General features: G+C 35.1%; 5 protein-coding genes across 10 annotated transcripts; 3 read left to right on the plus strand and 2 right to left on the minus strand.

Moving 5' to 3' along the window:
• Window positions 1-67: 67 nt before the first annotated feature.
• On the plus strand, window positions 68-4,642 carry LOC106749173 (zinc finger protein 3-like). 2 transcript variants are annotated; one of them, XM_014628337.1, is made up of 7 exons: window positions 68-752; window positions 1,299-1,401; window positions 1,467-1,798; window positions 1,915-2,295; window positions 2,373-2,727; window positions 2,807-3,180; window positions 3,690-4,642. In XM_014628337.1, the coding sequence occupies exons 1-7, from the start codon at window positions 492-494 to the stop codon at window positions 4,206-4,208; spliced, it is 2,325 nt and encodes a 774-aa protein (XP_014483823.1). In that variant the 5' UTR covers window positions 68-491; the 3' UTR covers window positions 4,209-4,642. The 2 variants fall into 2 exon arrangements, with proteins under 2 accessions (XP_014483823.1, XP_014483824.1); XM_014628338.1 differs by having other exon boundaries at window positions 1,479-1,798.
• Window positions 4,643-5,844: 1,202 nt separating this feature from the next.
• LOC106749177 (tyrosine--tRNA ligase, cytoplasmic) lies at window positions 5,845-10,588 on the minus strand. Of its 2 annotated transcripts, XM_014628353.1 has the most exons (9): window positions 10,505-10,588; window positions 9,753-9,871; window positions 8,480-8,889; window positions 7,870-8,132; window positions 7,551-7,766; window positions 7,248-7,439; window positions 6,863-7,130; window positions 6,242-6,383; window positions 5,845-6,118 (listed from the first exon to the last, which is right to left on the minus strand). In XM_014628353.1, exons 3-9 carry the CDS (start codon window positions 8,851-8,853, stop codon window positions 6,005-6,007), a joined length of 1,569 nt encoding a protein of 522 aa, XP_014483839.1. In that variant the 5' UTR covers window positions 8,854-8,889; window positions 9,753-9,871; window positions 10,505-10,588; the 3' UTR covers window positions 5,845-6,004. The 2 variants fall into 2 exon arrangements, with proteins under 2 accessions (XP_014483839.1, XP_014483838.1); XM_014628352.1 differs by lacking the exon at window positions 10,505-10,588 and having other exon boundaries at window positions 9,753-9,897.
• A 114-nt stretch (window positions 10,589-10,702) lies between these two features.
• On the plus strand, window positions 10,703-13,558 carry LOC106749178 (dolichol-phosphate mannosyltransferase subunit 3). Of its 4 annotated transcripts, XM_014628355.1 has the most exons (4): window positions 10,707-10,967; window positions 11,285-11,417; window positions 11,655-11,876; window positions 11,986-13,558. In XM_014628355.1, exons 2-4 carry the CDS (start codon window positions 11,415-11,417, stop codon window positions 12,061-12,063), a joined length of 303 nt encoding a protein of 100 aa, XP_014483841.1. In that variant the 5' UTR covers window positions 10,707-10,967; window positions 11,285-11,414; the 3' UTR covers window positions 12,064-13,558. The 4 variants fall into 4 exon arrangements, with proteins under 4 accessions (XP_014483843.1, XP_014483841.1, XP_014483840.1 ...); XM_014628357.1 differs by lacking the exon at window positions 11,285-11,417 and having other exon boundaries at window positions 10,703-10,967; XM_014628354.1 differs by lacking the exon at window positions 10,707-10,967 and having other exon boundaries at window positions 11,201-11,417.
• Window positions 13,559-13,915: 357 nt separating this feature from the next.
• Window positions 13,916-17,023, minus strand: LOC106749169 (UV excision repair protein RAD23 homolog B). The gene is made up of 6 exons (XM_014628332.1): window positions 16,651-17,023; window positions 16,492-16,564; window positions 16,086-16,242; window positions 15,735-15,908; window positions 15,327-15,658; window positions 13,916-14,930 (listed from the first exon to the last, which is right to left on the minus strand). Exons 1-6 carry the CDS (start codon window positions 16,714-16,716, stop codon window positions 14,659-14,661), a joined length of 1,074 nt encoding a protein of 357 aa, XP_014483818.1. The 5' UTR covers window positions 16,717-17,023; the 3' UTR covers window positions 13,916-14,658.
• A 262-nt stretch (window positions 17,024-17,285) lies between these two features.
• On the plus strand, window positions 17,286-19,294 carry LOC106749171 (ankyrin repeat domain-containing protein 40-like). The gene is made up of 3 exons (XM_014628334.1): window positions 17,286-17,560; window positions 17,678-17,985; window positions 18,413-19,294. The coding sequence occupies exons 1-3, from the start codon at window positions 17,436-17,438 to the stop codon at window positions 18,772-18,774; spliced, it is 795 nt and encodes a 264-aa protein (XP_014483820.1). The 5' UTR covers window positions 17,286-17,435; the 3' UTR covers window positions 18,775-19,294.

Consider the following 19,294-nt stretch of genomic DNA (forward strand, 5'->3'; position numbering starts at 1 on the left):
TTTTTTCAACTGAATATTGAAACATTTCTCAGGGACGGAAAGAGGAGAGATACAAGAAGAGTGAAATAAGAATTGTAATTTAATAATAACTTTATCGAGAGGGCACACGGTCGAAAAATTACGAACCCTAAAGCGGAAGTTCTGGTGGTCACGTGAGCAGGTTGTACTCTAATGGCTGACTTCGCGATTCACTTATCAATATTCCAACTTCACGATTATGTGCGGCATTTGTTTACGCTGAAGTTTGTCTCTAGTGGATTTGTTATTGCCGTGACTAGGTTGTAGTGTGGATTACTCGGGAAGAAGAGAGTTTATTTAGTGAGCAATTTAGTTAGAAGAATCGGCAAACTGTTTACAGATAAGATGACATTTCTACGGATTAATTCCAACGGTGGTGAACACTTTTTTCAACGTCTCTCGCTAGGTTAAGTTGCGCATTGAAAGCGCGAAGCGGTTCGAATTTGATTTTCGGGAAGTTGACCAAGTCAATTATGGGCTCGCTAAATCTTGTCTGTCCGATGTGTTGCGGCGAAACCTTCAACAACCCTCAATCTTTGAAGTATCATCTATTAAGTATAACGGACAATCTCTATTGTCCTGGCTGTTCGCAACGTTCTGATTCTGTGACGGCGCTTATCCAGCATTTAGACAAGTGCCAACAAGGTTTGCAGCGCAAGATCAAAACCGAAGTCTTGATGGATAAAGCTCGAAAAGTCAACGAGGAGTCGGAAAATAAAATGAATATTCTAGCGGTTGGTAGAGTAAAAAGAATTTTGCAATTTCTAAATTCTTTATATATGTATAAAAACCTCTTAAAATCTTGAAAAATAACAGTCTTGACTAAAACTTGAACATTTTTCCGAGTTTCGAAAACTTTGAAACAAAACTTTTTGCAAAGTGAAAATTATATCAATGTTTGAGTGAAAGATTTTATTAATTTGATAAAATACCATAATTCTTAGTCTGTGATTAAAAGAAATCGATAAAATTTAGACTCAATATTCTCAGAGAGCTAAATAACTAAAATATATATAGGATGTTTCAAATTTGGTGAGGAACAAATTGAGGTGAACGAAAAACTATTTTGCAAACAACTAGAGATATTAATGACTGAAAATGGCCATCTATAGAAGCTTCTTTAATTGATAAAATTTGTCCGTTATTGTCTTCAATAACATACAGATGCTTGAATAAAGCTGGATAATTAAAAAATTTTATTGTCGTGTATTTAAGATGATTGATTGCTAACTTAACATCATATATAATGATATTTTGCAATAATTAATTAATTTTATTAGGATGTTAAAGTACAGCAGATCAATCGAAGCTTTCTAGCAACTGTGAATGACACCGGAATTGTTATAGTTGGTGACCCGCAAACTATACAAGTTGATGAAAATGGTTCGTAAAGTTGTTGTTATGCACAATTCTGAAAAATTAAACGTTGTCTCTAATATAAATATCAGGAGAAATTAAAGTCGTAGAAAAACTGGAATTGGACGGAACACAACCAGGTGAAAATTCTCTGGATTTCAAGATATCTGAAGATCTTCGCAGTTTTGGTGGTGAGAAGCAAAGAAGACCGCAATCATCTCAAGGATTAGTGGCTATTCCTGTATCGAATTGTGTCACAGAGCGCAAAGAGGCACTCCTAGACAAGAATATGATCGCTATGTTGTCAGAAAATTCTGAGCTTCTAGATGGTGATGTCACAACCTTCATCAACGTGGATCGCATAAACGATGTGGGAGAGTTAGATGAAGCTGGTCTTTTGCGTATCAAGCAAGAACTGTGCGAGGTAAAAATATTGAAGTTACATTGGATGACTTGTGAATGATTAATAGATGACTTCTCATGCAATATTTGATAAGAGTCATTTTTGGCTTTGCAGTTACAGTATATAATCTTTCACAGATGGACTCAGATGCAATATATAGTTGCACCAGTTGTGATATAAGTTTCAATTCCGTCTTGGAGCACATTAAACAGTTTCATGATGGGCAAGAAGTCTTACTGGAAATGGCGGAGCAATTGGACGATCTGACGACGACAGTGCCTGTAAATGCAATGTCTACAGTGTCTGAAAACTCAGAAAATCTCGTTAATACGCGGCAAAAGCAAACTATGAATACGTTGCGTACGGAGGAGTGCATCGACAGCGAAGGTAGGCTTTATACCAGGAAAGTAGTACAAATCGAGAGATTTTGGGACCGAACGCCGATTCAAGTCGCGACGTCACAATCAGCGAAAGCTCCTATGATTGAGAAATTCTTCTCAAACGTGGAAGGCATTAAGGTGCGAGTGAAAAAAGATTTGCGCCTAAAATGTTCGGCATGTAACAAGAGAATCAGTGTGTAATATTGTGTGCACAGGTACGGGAGAAGCGCCTGGCGTCCACACCGTTGCGAATGTATAAATGCAATCAATGCTTGCAGCAGTTCTCGAAATTGGGAAACTTTCGCGTGCACGCCTGTTTGCACGGTAACAATCGTTGCGACCATTGCGATCAAAGCTTCGCAACCCCTAAAGCCTTGCAACTCCATATGAAAGTACATGAAAATCAGGCCGATCCCGGTCAAAAGACGTTCATTTGTACAACGTGCGGCACTGAATTCTGCTCTCATAAAAGTTTGCGACTACATTCGAGAATGCACGCTCCTGTGAGAGCTAGGCATGTAGACGCACCCGAAGGAACTCCTACGGCGACCTTCACTTGCCCCGAATGCGGTAATAAAATCCAAGCAATTGCAATTTTAGCTCTTGAATATTCACAGATACTTAAATATTGTTATACGACTTTACGCAGGTAAGACTTTATCTGAATCGTACAAAGATGCGCACATGGCATTGCATACAGGCGACTCAGTAACGTGCGCTGTCTGTAACAGAAAATTTGATTCTTCGGACAGCCTAGCGATGCACGCAGCAGTGCACACTGAACTGGCGCCTCCGCAGTCACCGCCCGTCTCAGTCCCAACCTCGGCTGAAACAACGACAGCGACGACATTAGCGATTACGACGACTGCAACTTCAGTTACTACGATAACGACGGCGACGATGGAAGCTGGTGAAAGTCAAAAACCTTATCAATGCCAGCATTGTGGTCGTAGATTCACTAGACCTCACGAAAAGGTCAAGCATGAACGAATTCACACGGGGGAGAAGCCACACGCTTGTGAGGTAAATGGAGACGCGTAAATTGATATTTTTCAATATAAAATATAGAAACGATCTTGCATGTTGAAAAAAAAAAATATGTATAACGTACTTTTTCCGATATAATTTATATAACGTCATTATTATTTTATCAATAATGTTTACAATCGCATTTATTGAGTAATGAGTAGAATTGTCGCTGTTATCATTACTTTGTACGTTATATAACAAATCTTGAAAACTTGATGATGAAAAAGTAACGACCCGCTGCTTTCTCAATAACTTGAGCTATTTTTCCAAATGGGTTTAACGAGTTATTTTTCAAAAGTAACTTTCCTAATTAAAATAAAACCCGACTTGATAATACGAAATTAAATTATAATCAATATAAACGTGTGAAAAGTTTTACCGTTGTGGTAAAGCGCGAAGAAAAACTCGGTTTTTTTACTAATAATAATGTTGTCCTTCCGCCCCCCCCCCCCTTCTTTATCAGTGATTGCACCAGATAGAAAGAACTGATTGTCTGATTGCAGGTCTGCGGCAAGACCTTCCGCGTGTCCTACTGCTTGACATTACACATGCGTACGCACACGGGTGTGCGACCCTATACCTGCCAACATTGCGGTAAACGCTTCAAGGCCTCCTCCGTTTATAATCATCATATGTTGACGCATGGCGACGCGCGCGCCTACACGTGTCCGTACTGCCCGAAGACGTTCAAGACGCGAGTGCAACTCGCTGGTCATAAGAACAGTCATACGAAGCCGTTTCGATGCACCGAGTGCTCGCGACCATTCGCGTCGCTCTATGCCGCCCGTTCGCACATTCAGACCCATAAAAAGGACAACAACCTCAAGTACAGCTGTTACATATGCGGCGCATCGTATGGCCGAGCGTTTGCTCTGAAAGATCATCTGAAACAACACGGTCAGGACGTTTCAGCACCGCCAGAGCCGGCGCGGGAGGAAGAAGTCCCAGAGGGTTTCCTTCTAGGTGAGGAGGTACCTGATAAACGCCTTGCGCCTATCGGCCCTACCTCTGTAGGCGATTAAAATCAACGAATCGTTGCAATCCGATTCTAGTCGAATTGTAGCACTTAATTGTTCGTGTAGATTGAAAGATCTGCGCGTATCTTCAGGCACTGTGATCGCGCGCGGAAGAGAGCTTTTACATGTCTGCGCGTAACAAATTTTCTACCAAAACTCGCAATTAGTTGATTATACTTGCTGATCATTGTTCATGGTTGAATTGTTCGTATTTCTTGAATAACGTTCGCCAGCCATTTTCGGCGGCAATAAATACGCCGATTTCATTTCAAGCTGAGAAAGTTCATCGTAGGTCAGAAATATCTCATCAAGTCTTGTGAATGTTTTAATTAATATTAAATACATCATTATGCAATGTGAAATTAAATGCTAGTCCTTTAGTTGAAAAAAAAATGTGAGAAGTAAAATATTTGGGTACTAATCCTGATGATACTTTTTCTTTCAAATAACAATATATATACTGATTATATGTTGTTTCATTGTTATATAATAAACTATATATTTTTAAGCATATTTTACAATACAGAGTAAGAAAAGTCGCAGATGGTTTCATATTGCATAACACACATGTCCAATTGTAAAACTTTACGACAATACAGTTTGAATTTCAAATTAAAATTTAAATATGTATATGTGCTCGTGTGTGCGCGCTTTCCATTGCATATAATGAATATATTATTTATTTGTAAGTATATTTCACATATACAGTACATATTTACATATCAGATTATATAAAAAAGTTTATCAATATTCATTCTATGTAATGGACATTTAAAAAACAGCCAGAGAAATTGCAATAGTTTGGAATTTTAGCAGCAAAAAACCAAGTTTCACACACGCGCACGCAACTTGTTTTATTTGTATTGAAATTATTTAATTAATTACAAAATATCATTGTATAGTTATATATAATTAATTTATTAATTCTGAGTAATATCAAATTACTCAAAGTTTCAGTGTTATTTTTTTATGTTACCTGGAATTAAAGTTTCATCTAGAATGTTATTCAAATTGAAATGAATTAGAGTCATTTTGAGTTAAATACTTGTTAGTTTCATAATAATTCACAATTTTATTCATACGTTCAGGAAAAATTTACGATAATAAATAATAACATTATATCTGTTGTTATACCTGTTGCTATTATCTTTCTGACTAATTAAACTATCTATAAAATTATCTATAGAAAAGTTGTGAATCGAATTGTCATTTCTATCACTATTCAATTATATCTGTATACTCGGTTTTAATATGGCTTAAACATTTACTTTTTCATGCAATTGAATGAAGAAGTTTTCTTATTGGACTATCGGCTGCTTCCAAACTGTATTGAGAAAGAAATGTTCAAACTAAATGTACCTGAAACATCAATTTTTACAGAGAGTGTCCGACAATTAATAATTAACAAAATGAAGTACAGCGGATCAAACAAAAGGAGAAATTATCTGCATCATTTTGCAAATTTTGCAATAGTTATTAGAATAGCTGACTCTTTCTAATACTACTAGAAAGAAGCTCGATAAATCCGAATATTTATAAATATGATTTAAAGCTCCCTCGCTGCAACTGTTGTTTTTCTCATGATTTCTTTTCACGTTAATTTTACAGCTAATTTCAGTTAAATTTATATAATTGTACATAATTTTATTTTATTTTAATATTTGCATATACATACATACATGTGTCAGAAGCTGGAAAAGTGTAAAAAATGAAATAGTTCATAAAAAGATAAACAACATCACAGCTAAATGAAGCAAATGAGATAAGCAAAGCTAGTCATATCTATATATGTTTCTAATCTATTATTTGATCAGAACATTTTTAAGAGTATCGCTTGTTATCTTGCCACCCATCGAAGTGATTAAAAGGTTTCCATTCCAAGAAGCTACGCCATCTCCATTCACTACCAAATCAACCTAACAAAAAAAATATATATATATCATTTTATTTTATTGCGTACTATTTGTTTTAATGCTCTGAGTTATATTAATATATATATTTACACGGAAAAAAAAAGATATCAAATTAGCTACGCATACCTGTAACTTTTCCCACACTTTTTTTTTTGGATTAAGCACATCATCCGCAGTTCCATTTTCGTATCCTTCAATAATAATTTTATCGCCAACCACGCTGCCCTGTGGAGGTCTTAAAGGTTCCACTTGCCTTGTTGGTTCATCGCTATACAAAACAGAACATGTTAATTGTTACCAAATGTTATTAATCGTACATCTCGTCCGCATTTTAGCCATTTTTAATATTTTTTTTTTTGCGGCAAAAAGAAAATTGGTTTCTGAATAAACTCAACAGCATCTGAAAGTGTATAATTCAAGAACTTTCAAACGAACTTTCGTTCCTGATCGTACAACTTTTTTCATCAAGTAGTGACTGTTTAGACTTTCTGTAAAATTTATAAGAAAGGTAAATACACACATGACAGCAAATAAATAATTGTAATATGAATTTACTTGCAAGGAACGGATGAGAAATATAAGTTTTAAGTACATATGCTATTATACTTTTTTTTTCATTTTTTATATTGCCGCGATGTTTTCATCCCCAACATAATTGGTCTGTCATTTATGTCATTTTACTTACATACTGGTGTCGCAATACCACCCTGCTACTTGAAACGATATTATTATTAATAAAATATTTACATTGAAGCACAGAGGACCATGCCATGCGATGAAATTCCTCTGAGATTTGCTGGTTTTAGATTAGCGAGGACCACTACCATTCTATTTTCCATCTCATTCAAAGGTACGTAATTGACTAAGCCGCTGACTATGGTGCGTGGACCATTCGGTTCTCCTAAATCTATCTTTTCTACATAGAGTGTATCTGCATCAGGATGCTTTTTCACTTCGATTATTTTGCCTATGCGAATATCCAGTTTCGCAGGAGTAATGTCCACCTCTGCAGCTTCTAAATTATATCAAACGTTGCAATTATCACGTGAAACTATTAAGGTTTAGTTCAGATCTACGTATTCCAATCCACGAGATCTTTTTGCAATTATTTCGAACTATTTGGTACAATTACTTTGTTTTTGTTGCGAATACGCCTTGTTCGCCAAGGTTTTCAATTTCGAGTTTGTCTCAAATTCCTTACGAATTGGACCCAGAAGTTTATTGATATATATTTCTACAGCGTTTTTCAAATCACCAGGGTGTATCTTCTGCCTCGCAAAGGCAGCCTCCAAGTCTTCGTATTTGATGAAGGATACATTACCACCTAATATTACAAGGCAAAATCCATGATATTATTTATTATTCCTTTCTAAATCTACTTTAAATAGTTTTCAGTAGTTGTAGATTAGATAATAAATAACATAAATGAACATACCAAACTCCGCGGATCTTGGTACATTGAAAACCTCGCCATTTTTGAACAGCGGAAATATAACATGCTTGGAGAACGCCAAGATACCGTTATCCGTGATATTCCCAGGCTCGCAAAATGCTTTCTTCAACTTTTTCTTTACGGCTGCGGCATTGTCCAACAAATCTATCTTTGAATCTTCTTCAGATGAGGACATTTTTGCCCCTGCCAAGCCTGGAACTGGACAAACAGATGAAGTCAACAAGCTATAGAAACAGAGATGGTGTCAAATTTGAATAAGAAAATATATAAGGTTTTAGTTCATTTTTTTTTTTATACTGACTCATTGGATTCATTAGATGAACACGTTTGTCGTATCCCAACATGGGCAGGTATTTCTCCGCAAAAGTAAAGATTTTTCTCTGATCAACGCCGCCAAATTGAGCATCTACCTGTAAGTGTTGCTCGTCAAGCGCCTGTAGTCCTGGATAGAGAAGGCCGGAGAGCAAAGGATTTGTAACTTGCTTGACAACTTCAGCTCCTGCTTTCTTCGCATCATGTTCTGTCACCATTGAGCTTAGACGATACACATCTAATGTGTACTCCCTTGAGAAAAAAGCAATATTTATGTCGCCTAATTGCCTTGGAAATAATACCTTGGAAATGAAGTTTTGAACAATAACTTTTTTCATCTATATTTGTACAAATTCCAGTGTTAGAGAGTAAAAATGCGTTACTTAAAACTTTGTTACTGTTTTTTTTGTTATTTGAATAACAGGAACTACTTTTTTTTTGTAATAGGTATAATGATAATAAATTATTTTTAAAACATAATTTTCCTAAAACACTAACAATAATATACGAAACGCCACGATAAAAGGAATAATCTGTCACTGCTAACAGTAATGCTATCATGATGTTATACAAGATGTTGTAAAATTATATTAACTTACTTGGTTAACTGATAGTCTGTTCCTTTAACAAACTTTAAATTGTCCAGTGGAACATCAATGGATTTTAGCATTCCTTTTATTATAACTTCATAATATTGAGTACGAAGTTCTAAGAGTTCCCATGGGGCTTTCATATTGTCTAAATACGCATGGAGGTCAGCAAAGAGAATAGTCACTTCTGTTCCACTCCGCAAGAAATCAGCTATTTTGGATATAGGTGCAAAATATCCTATATGAGGTTTCCCAGTTGTAGCTGTACCCCAATATAATTTAAGATCACGTTCCTTTAGGATATTTTTCAGTTTCTCATCTCCCAGCCATTCTGCCAAATTTCTGGTAATGAGCTTGTACTTTTCATCCCATGTCAAAGCCATTATTAGTTTTCTTCGTATGTATATCTCTCTATTTTCCTGATCAGATTTATATATTATATAAAATAACAGTTCTGATTATATTAGAAAATTTATATTAAGGCTCTGGAATAATTGCTATGACTGTCCTTATTTAATGATGTCAGAAGCAAGAAAACATGTCAGGATTTTTTGCATTATGCATTCAAACAAAAAGATATATAAAAGTGTTCGTCCAATTTTATAAGTGTGCTGAATTGATCACAAATGTCACTTTGTAGATACATTTTTTTTTTTATTTGAAAGTGTAGCGCAAAACATTTTGGCATACATTTTCTCGCTTCTGACATCATTAAACGGGACAGTCACAGCAACTAGCCTTAAAGCAAAAAATAACAAAAAAAGAAAGGGAAAAGATAAATGTTGCTTTAGTCATACAATATATATATATATATATATATATATATATATTACAATTACATCAAATCACATAATGTAATGTAATAAATTCTATGTTTAACATATATTTTATGTTAACATATGTTACATGTATTCAAAAATTCCACAAGTTTCAATCAACCACAACACAGTAAACAATATTTCCTTCAAAAGTCTCATTATATTCGATTTTACTACAAAGCAATCCATTTTAAATAATATTTTTTTATGACACAAGAATGATATATTAAGAATATTTTCAACATATGATCATATGTATTCTAGATATATCAATATTATATTCTACGCGATGTTTATACTTGTGAATTTTTTTCATAGTTATTGATGTTTATGATTTAGTGCAAAGAATTAAATAAGTTAAAATTCATTATTCAAAGCACATTTCATGACAGATATAATTGCATCATAATATACAGATAAATATGGTACAATTCATTTCTTTGATAGAGAATCTTATTCCTTACCGAAAACACTTGTCGTTCTGGTTGGTTGGTTGAATTTTGGTTATGGCAGGTCAGCAGCACTCCCTTACACCAGTTACCATAGAGATATAAGAATAAAGGGGACAAGGGATATATGCTACCTGTAAGTAGAAGTGATAGAGGCAAAGAGAGAGATGGATGCCGAGTGTCCTATCTGTCTCTTTCTAGTCACGCGCTGGGATTGGCTGCCGCGCCAACGACGATATAGCTATACATTTTTCTCCATCCAATTCAAAGAAACTGTCATTGCTAAAATGATTACTGCAAATATATGCTGTTTTCACTTCAAAATACAAAGGTAGTTGAAGTATATTCAACCATTTACGCCTTATATCTACATCCTTCGGTAGCCTACAACATTTACATATTTTTTTAAATGTAGGAAAAAATAACATATAATTATTTGAGGTTACGTATTTGTACTTTCTTACGAGTGAAAACTGCGGTTACATCCAGGATAAGACTCCGCCTTGCATTTCAAACAATGCCTCATTTTTAAACAAATCGCGTCCAATTATTATTTTGTTAACGTTCGAATATTTAACGAATTTTAATTCTACACACATGTGCACGCATATTTACAAAACGAAATTTTAGTCTGCTTTCTCCCCTCCTGACGTCGCGTGGTCGTCTTGGCGGCTCATTGTAACAACCAATCACAGCGCTCAACTAGAAAGAGACAGATAGGACACTCGGCATCCATCTCTCTCTTTGTCTCTATCACTTCCACTTACAGGCTTGTTCCCTCTATTCTTATATCTCTATGCCAGTTACAAAAATCCGACGTTCCGGAACGACTTTATCAAAAAGACATGACGATGCTCGTTCCACTTATCGTCACGCTCACGTTAATGGAACGGATAATTACGACGTTTCGAGCGTGAGCGTTGCAATCGTTATGTGGAACGCACCCATGGTAGTATGAGCCAAAAAATTGCACAAAATTGTTGTAAATCCAACGAAAACTTTAAGCATTGTCAAATATTAAGCGCCACGTTAAGCGACATCGTTAAGCACAGTGTAAACGTAGAGTTTCGAGACCAATGTTTCAAAATGTTGAAGACAGACAGTTCGCTCACTGCACAAACAGTTCTTGCAACTAATTTATTGTCGATCGTATCTTGTGATAGTCACTATTATCCAAAAGGAACGCAGAAACGATGAAAAGTAAATTTATTACTGGCACACCATATGTAGGTGAGGAAAGATTCATAAATTAGAGAGACAATGCGATATTTAAACATATAAATATTTATTGTTCTAGTTAGATTTTTCTCGATTATGCTTTTTTCTTTATTCTTAGCGAAAAATACGTGAAATTCCACGAGCTATAATTTCCTAAGTAAAAGTAACAGACATTTCAAGAGCATAGCTAGGGTCACTAAATTTTGTGAATAAGAAGTTGCACAATCGAACCAATTAGATTAGTCAAATGTAACCTAACCGAGCCAACCTGGCTTTGGCTGCGTTCGAGAAGCACGCTATCAGCGCGTCATTTTATCTTTGTCCCTCAGAGCAAAGTTGGAATGCGCTGATCAACGCTAATTGCGCGAACGTACCCTTTGATTGATCTTAATGGTTCATATTACGTCATAATAGTGCAATTAGTGCAGCTTATCTACCGTCGTGGAAGTTAGTGCTAGCATGGTGAGGTTCTGAGGGATCTGCCACCTTTATTTTCCTCTCACGTTGAAATTCATATTGATATAAAATTATAATAAAAGGTTTCTTCCCCATACACTTACTCCATGTATCTAATTTATACAATACATAATAAAACGTTATTTATTTCTTTTAACATTGCTAAACATAACATTGCTAAAGAAATATTCCAATGGATATTTTATTTGAATTTAACATAATTGAAAATTATTATAATTACAGATGAAAAAACTACACGAATGGTTGTTGGTTATGACTGGGCTTTTCAGTATATGGTATGCTGTACTTACCAGCAACTTTATGCTTGTCAAGGAATGGCAAAACGTTGTATTTGTCCTACCATTCACTCTCTTGTTCCTCTTTGGTTTGTTCGCAGCTACAGTTGTGATGTATAGAGTACTCACCTTTAATATTTGTAAAAGTGCAGCTACTGAGCTTCAACAGGTTAGTTTGAAGGCACTTTTTATTTAAAAAGATGTCTTTATTTTAATAATACTATTACCTAATATATAGTATGTAATGTTTTATCACTTTTTTCTTTTTTTTTTTTTAGCAAATAGAAGAAGCAAAGAAAGATCTTCGAAGCAAAGGTATAATATTTAAAGAGATCAATGTTCCTTCAGCATCTTAAAGAAAGTTTATATAAATAGCATAAAATAAGAAAGAAAGAGCAGATTCTTTTGTAATTCATATGAGTGTTTATTACTCTCGCGAGTTTTGTATGGATGTATATGCAAATGTACGTCTGCTATATGTAAAAAAATAATACACAAATATCTTCCAAAATCTATTATTGACTATAATAATTTCTCTATTCAAATGTATGATAAATATGAATCAGAACGTTTCACACAATTTTTAAAAAACAATCTCTAAAATGTAAATATTTGCTCATATTCTTTTTTTTTAATAAATCCATACTGCTTTAATATGACTTATCAAGTAGAAATGGTTGGTACTTATTAGTAAACTGTAATGTTGATTTTAGTAATCTTTAAAGAATCAATTAATTAGTAAATAATTACCATGTACTTCACTCTTTACAATCTTTTAAGAACTTTAAAATAATCTCCATTTAATCACAACACAGATTATATATCATGAGGTTAGAGAATCATGATCATGATTCCAATAAACCAATACCTTAATCTCAATAACACTGCAAAGATAGAATCAGCTTTTATTGTCAAAAACAGGATGCTTTAAAGGCAATGCAAATGTTATTTTGAGGTTTTGCTTTCGAACTCCTAAATTGTTGCTATTCGGCATTTTGTGTATACCAAACTTATCATGCTTTATGTCTGTCACAACTTTATAAAAATTACATGTGTCACTTTCAAAAGGGAATTCGAATATAAAAAGGAATGACAAATTATTTGTATTGTCTTTTTTTCTACCACGTGTAAGAATCATTGAATCAGTAGTAACGGTACAGTAGTACAACGGGCTCACTTGTATTTTTGTAAATCGTAATTTATTCATTTATGCTATGTATTACAAGTGTGTTGAGCACACAACGGAAAGTGTGTTCTTTAACAGCAGTTCATTTTCTATTAATTCTTCTATATTAAAAAAAAAAAAAAAAAGAAAAAGAAATAAAACTCGAGTCAACACAACAAATGGATTAGAGTTTTATGCATTGATACTAGAACTCTCCAAAGAATAATTCTCTATATTTCTTTTGTACTAAAAAAGAGCAATGAAAAGTGTTCTTGTTATTGTTTTAATTAATATGTAACTGTATTATACAAATTCAAAGATTCAGTTTCTTGATTATGTAACATACACAAGTACGTACTTACGTATGTATGTAATTATCACGTAAAAAACTGGAATTAATCTATATTATCTTTTACTTTATTATATAAAAAATACGAGAGAATCCAATATATGCACAACAATTTATGATTTAAATGTCTGTGTTATTTTAACATTGCATAATAGATGTATTGTTTAACTGTTTCAATTATTTGTTATAATTAATTTTATATAGAGCACTTTATAGACCAAGAATTTACTATTAGCAAGCATTCAATATTCTGACAGATGTATTTGAACGACGATAATTTGATAATTGTATTGAACAATCTATTTAATGGCGTTAAATAAACTATATGATAATTTCATTGTTTCTTTTATAATAAATTATTGTAATTTTACATGCAAAGTAGTATTGAACGCTGTTTAAAGCAGTAATTCACTTTTCAATGTTGTTATATCTAAATATAAGAAATTTCTTTTTACATTAGTACATACATACATAGGCACGTACATACAAATACATACATACATACATACACGCACGCGCGCGCGCGCACACACACACACACACACACACGCGCACACACACACACACACACACACACACACACACACACACAGAGAGAGAGAGAGAGAGAGAGAGAGAGAGAGAGAGAGAGAGAGAGAGAGAGACAGACAGACAGACAGACACATACATGTATATACATGTGTGTGTGTGTGTATATATATGTATGTATGCATGTATGTATTTTTGTATGTATGTATGTATGTATGTATGTATGTATATATATACACGTGATTATATGTGAATGAATGCACTCTATAATTTTTATATTAGAAAGCCCATAATAAATGTACAGAATAATACATGTGTTATACTTACATGTAGACATTTAGATATGTATAAAACATACCTGTGACGTGAAAGCGAGTACATTCTCGTACGATGCTACTCGACTCTCGACGTATGTAGACATTGTGAGATTTATAATATTTCTTACAATATCTCACGTAACGCAGTGGGCTTTCTTACATAAAAATGCAATTGTATTAAAGAAAGAACATAGGATCCTTATAGTGTAGCACTTGTAGGCTGTAAGGATGGATTATAACACTGCTGTAAGCTTTTTCTCGTTCATAAATGACACATGTCACATGTTAAATGAAATGTATTCTTCTTTTTAAATATGAAACAATACTCAAAAGAGTTGGCGGTTGTATAACTGTTGCAATGCGCATTCGTCTTATAGATTTAATTGCTTACCAAACACACCAGATTTTATCTACACAACAAATAAAATAGCATAGATATTGCATATACCTATATACAAAGTAAAGATGATTAGTGTAAAGTCAAAAAATGATAATGGTGCAATCATCCACCCTTCTATGTCAGTCATTTGTTTTTCCCTTTTTTTTCTTTTCCTTTTTACTCACATTACTCGAAATCAAATCAGTGAGCATTTCAGTCATCGAGATTTTGCGAAAGCAGGAAGTTAGCTGCGAGATTTTCGTTCTTTTCACATGCGAAATATGCTTGGACGACTAAATGTTCCGGGAAACCTAACGCCTTCAGCCTCTCGATGGCGTCCCTGTCCTGTGGTGTTATCTGGATTACACCTCCTGCGCCCGCCACTGCACCTGTGCCAGTAGTTCCGGTTAGACCTCCTGGAGCAGCCGCGGACGCTACGCCGCTCGTCGGCAAGACTCGCGCTCCTGCTCCCGCGGTGGGTTCCACTATTGGGGGAAAAAAAAGGCAGAGGAATAAGCGTGTATTATACGAGGCTCTTTGATTAATGAGAATATCTTTAATTATAAAAATATTATATATATGTAAACTTTGATGTCAAAGGAATAGTCGAAAAAACAGTGATAATGCGCTGGTAATTGACTTGGTAATTGATGGTAATATAGTTACACCGGCTTACATGAGTCAAAGTATAGATCAAGTTAAAATTTTACAGTATTCAGTTGGCTGAAGATCACAAATATTATTCGAAATAATTCTTCCGTAATTGATTGTATTCTGTACCTGCGTGAGTACAACTTTCAATAAATATAAGCAGACAACTTTGGCGTTATTTTTCTACTTAAAATGGGACTAAGCTACTTTTCGATGCATCCGAGACTAACCAGGTTCATTGAGCATGCGTACAAACGCTTCCTGGTTCTGAGAAATAAGCTGCAAAAGAGCAGGATTGGTCGAGCCAATTTGCTGCAGAAGATTGTTCAGTAATTGCGGGTTCTGTTGAATGACTTGGCGCATTTGTTGAAATTGCGGTTGCATACGTAAGAAGGCCAATGGATCCTGACTCTGATCCTGAAGCTGTTCTTGAGCCTCCGGCGGATCCTCAGGCGGATCCTCGAACAACTGCGCTGGTATACCTGTTAAAAGATACTCCACAGCTCTATCAGGATTGTTGAAACTCGCGCGCAACGCTTGCACAACCTGTTCACGTTCATACCTAATACAAATGAGCGATCAAATGAATAAGGATATTATATAAAAATATTAATAATTATTCGCATTATCTCACACACCCCATATCCATGATGTTTTTCACCATAGTATTGTAATCCTCTCCCATCAACAAGGCACTTTCAGCTTGACCACATCCAGCAGCCGGCGCAGCTGCCGCAATTTGCTCTTGCACGTTACTGGCTGCTCGTGACGTATCTTGAACATTAGGGTTTGGACTAGGTTGTGCTACCGAGCTATAACACGGAAATACAGCCATTTCAAATATATATATTATTTGTGAAAAAAGTGTTTTATAGCCATATTTCACTACCTGTCGCAATTATTATTTCTTACAACAGCTGATAACACAAGCATTTTACAATGGAACACATCTGATGCATTTTACAGTGTGTTGTAAATATTTAAATCACCTTGAAGTAGATTCTTCCTTGTTCTCTCCTTCTGCGCGTTGCTCATCGCTTGTTTTTGGAGTAGCATTGGTTTTAGGCTTTGTTACCATAACAACTATAAACTTCTTCTCATCGATATTATATTCTGTTAACGGCTGCTCATCTGCTAATATTTTTCCTGTAAGCGTTCGTATCGTCACGATCTCACAAGTAAAGATTTTAATATAAAAAATCTCAAATCATAACAGGAAACATAACCTATCGGCATTTTTTTTTTTTTTTGCGGAATCATTCTTACTCCCAGGAAGAGATGCATTTTAACGCGTGCTATATCACATTTAATATATTACAACAAGGCAGACACTACGAATACAGCCGTTTCCACGCACTGGCTAGAACAGTTAGGTTATCCGACAATGTTACTTACCAGCGTATATCAATTTCTGTTGTTCGGCAGGCAGACCTTTTTGCGTTTCGATCTTTTGCTTCAGATCTTTGACCTACAATAATATGCGTAAATATTTTGCCGGTTTATCGATACAAAAAAAAAAAAAGAGATCTTTTAATCCTGCCCGATTTTACTTACAGTTTGCGACGAGTCGATCTCTATCGTAAACGTTTGCTGTTGTAAGTTTTTCAGAGTTATAATCATATTGAAGAAGCTATGAATCCGATATACGTCAAGTAATTGCAAAGTTAACTCCGCGAGTGTCTTTCGATAAGAATAAAACGGTGTTTTGGTAGAGATTTTTTCGGCGATGAGTCGGCACTGCCTTAAACAGCTTACGCGTGTGTATATGTGTGTTGAGTACGCATGTATATGTGCACGGCCCACGATAGTATACGGAAAACATATGATGATGGAGGAACCATAGTCAGCTACCAACACTACTCGTTGAAAAAAAAAATGGCTCTGTTTTCTATCGCTGCACTAACTTGCACTGGTTCTCTTGTTCTCCCTTTTATGGGAATTTGGTGGAAAAGAGAGGAAAAGAGTACCAGTGCAGCAATAGAAAACAGATCTCACAGCAGTCGGCTGTACCTATTGGCCGTGGTATAGAGAAATCTAGGTTGTCCCTGGATATTTTTTGTTCGTAAGATGTCATGCAATAACAGTCGTTACACCCGATATTCAACAGGAAAATTTTAAAGCCCCGTTCTCATATTCTTCTCACGATCTTTATAGATGCGTTGCTGAACGATAAGCGAGACAGAATATATCGCACCAGCTATAAAGAACAGACCAATTGGATCGGGACATTTGTTTTTTTTCTCACATGTGTTTGATTTTCGTGCTGTTACTTGGTCCGTGTTGCGCGACACTGGAGAAATGTGACGCATAGCGAAGCGGTGAGCATACATCGCCGCGATATGGACCACAAAAGATTACTCGAGGAACGTTTGCGAGAAGCGGTTTGCGAAGGCGATACGGACGCCGTGCAGGATCTCGTGAACATAGGCGTTGACGTTAACGCGCGACAAGCTGTCAGCGGATGGTAATTCAATATTATGTTTCATGTATTTTTGGGAGGAATCACGCTTCAATGGTGCGCGAATATTGATTCATTTGCTGAGACACTTCACTCGTTCTTCATTAATTCATGTTTCTCAAGGACTCCTTTACATTGGGCGTGTAAGAAGGGATATTTGGATGTAGCTGCCTTATTGTTGAAAAACGGTGCCGACAAGAACGTGCGAACCGAGGCAGGAGAGACTGCAGTATCTTTGTGCAATAACCAGCAGATTTTGTATCTTTTGAGCACAAGCAGTGATGTTACACGAGTCACAAATGATTTGTCCTTGCACACCGTTACGTCTGCATACACACAACCAGACAACTTTCTATATGCTGCCATGAATCCTTCCAAGGTGAAAAATAATACATACGACGAGAGTGGGGTCATCATGTTGTCCCATGATGGTACGATATAAATTTATATTGATTCAGAAAGATTTGAACATGAAATCAATGTAGGAAGAAAAAGGGAATAAAGTTAATTTTGACTCATAAAAGAAATCCAGAAAAAAATTAGAATTTGCATATTTAATAATTCTGAGTTTGCAAACACTTGTATTAACTTGGTTTTTGTATTACTAAAGTTCTCTATATAATAGAAACGTCAACGTTCTGCTACAATTTGGATTAATTTGCAATTTCTTTGTTTTTTGATGGATTACTTGAAGATTAATTTTGGGTCTTACTTTCTTCCTTTCTACATTGATGATATAAATTAATATTCTTTCGAACATTTAATTAATTATCTAAAATCAAACTGCCCATAGATAAAATCGACTATAAATTGCGACTGTCTGGTGAATATTATTATAACGCGTCGCTTTGATTTCAGAATTGGTGTTAAAAATTCGAATTGCTAGCACAGCAGATCCGGATTTCGTGGAGATAGAATTGCCGCGGAGCGAGTTAACTTACCAGGCATTGTTGGGTATATGTTGCAAAGAACTGAATCTCACTCCACACCAGATCTTGAAACTGCGCAAATTGCCCAATACTAGATTACGGAAGGATAAGGATATTCAGAGACTCCAGAACTTTCAAGAGATTGAAGTAATCACGACAAGTTTCACTGACACGATAAATATTTATGCAAGCCTTCAAGGCGCCAATGGTATCTCCAATAATCTGCCAACATTAACACCGGCTAATGGATATCAGAGCATATCCAAGAAGGATCAGACTATTCTGTATTGATTGTTTACGTTGAAAAAAATACTCTTGGATGTATTTGCAAGTTAACATGTAAGAAAGAAGCCACCATATAAGCAATATTACATCGTTTATGGTACATATACATGAACGTACCATTTAATAGAAATATCGTGTTTTTGTTTTTATTAGATTCAAATTAAAATGTCAGCAAGATATTCACATAAAAATATCACTTTAGATTTTTGCGTGAGATTTTCTCTGTGTGTGATTCTCTCGACAATAATGTCGCCATCGGGTTTGATCGTAATATTGATTTCTCTCATGAACGTTGAGAGCTCTCTCTTACTCTCTATGTCATAGTAAGCATTCTTGCATTACTGGTGGTTTCACATTTTTATCTTTTAAAATAAGCAAGTTTACGTTTAAAGAGGCGATTTGAATTGTTTAATAAATCGACTAATTCAATTTCTGATCATAAATTACTTACTAGTGTCATATAAAGCGGCAATCTTAAAATATTAGGTTGGAAACTATGAAACGGGCGTTGAATAGAAATAAAAAT

This window comes from Dinoponera quadriceps, unplaced genomic scaffold (genome assembly GCF_001313825.1).
Source record: "Dinoponera quadriceps isolate SergipeBrazil2010 unplaced genomic scaffold, ASM131382v1 scaffold3196, whole genome shotgun sequence".
In the NCBI taxonomy this organism is placed as follows: Eukaryota; Metazoa; Arthropoda; class Insecta; order Hymenoptera; family Formicidae; genus Dinoponera; species Dinoponera quadriceps.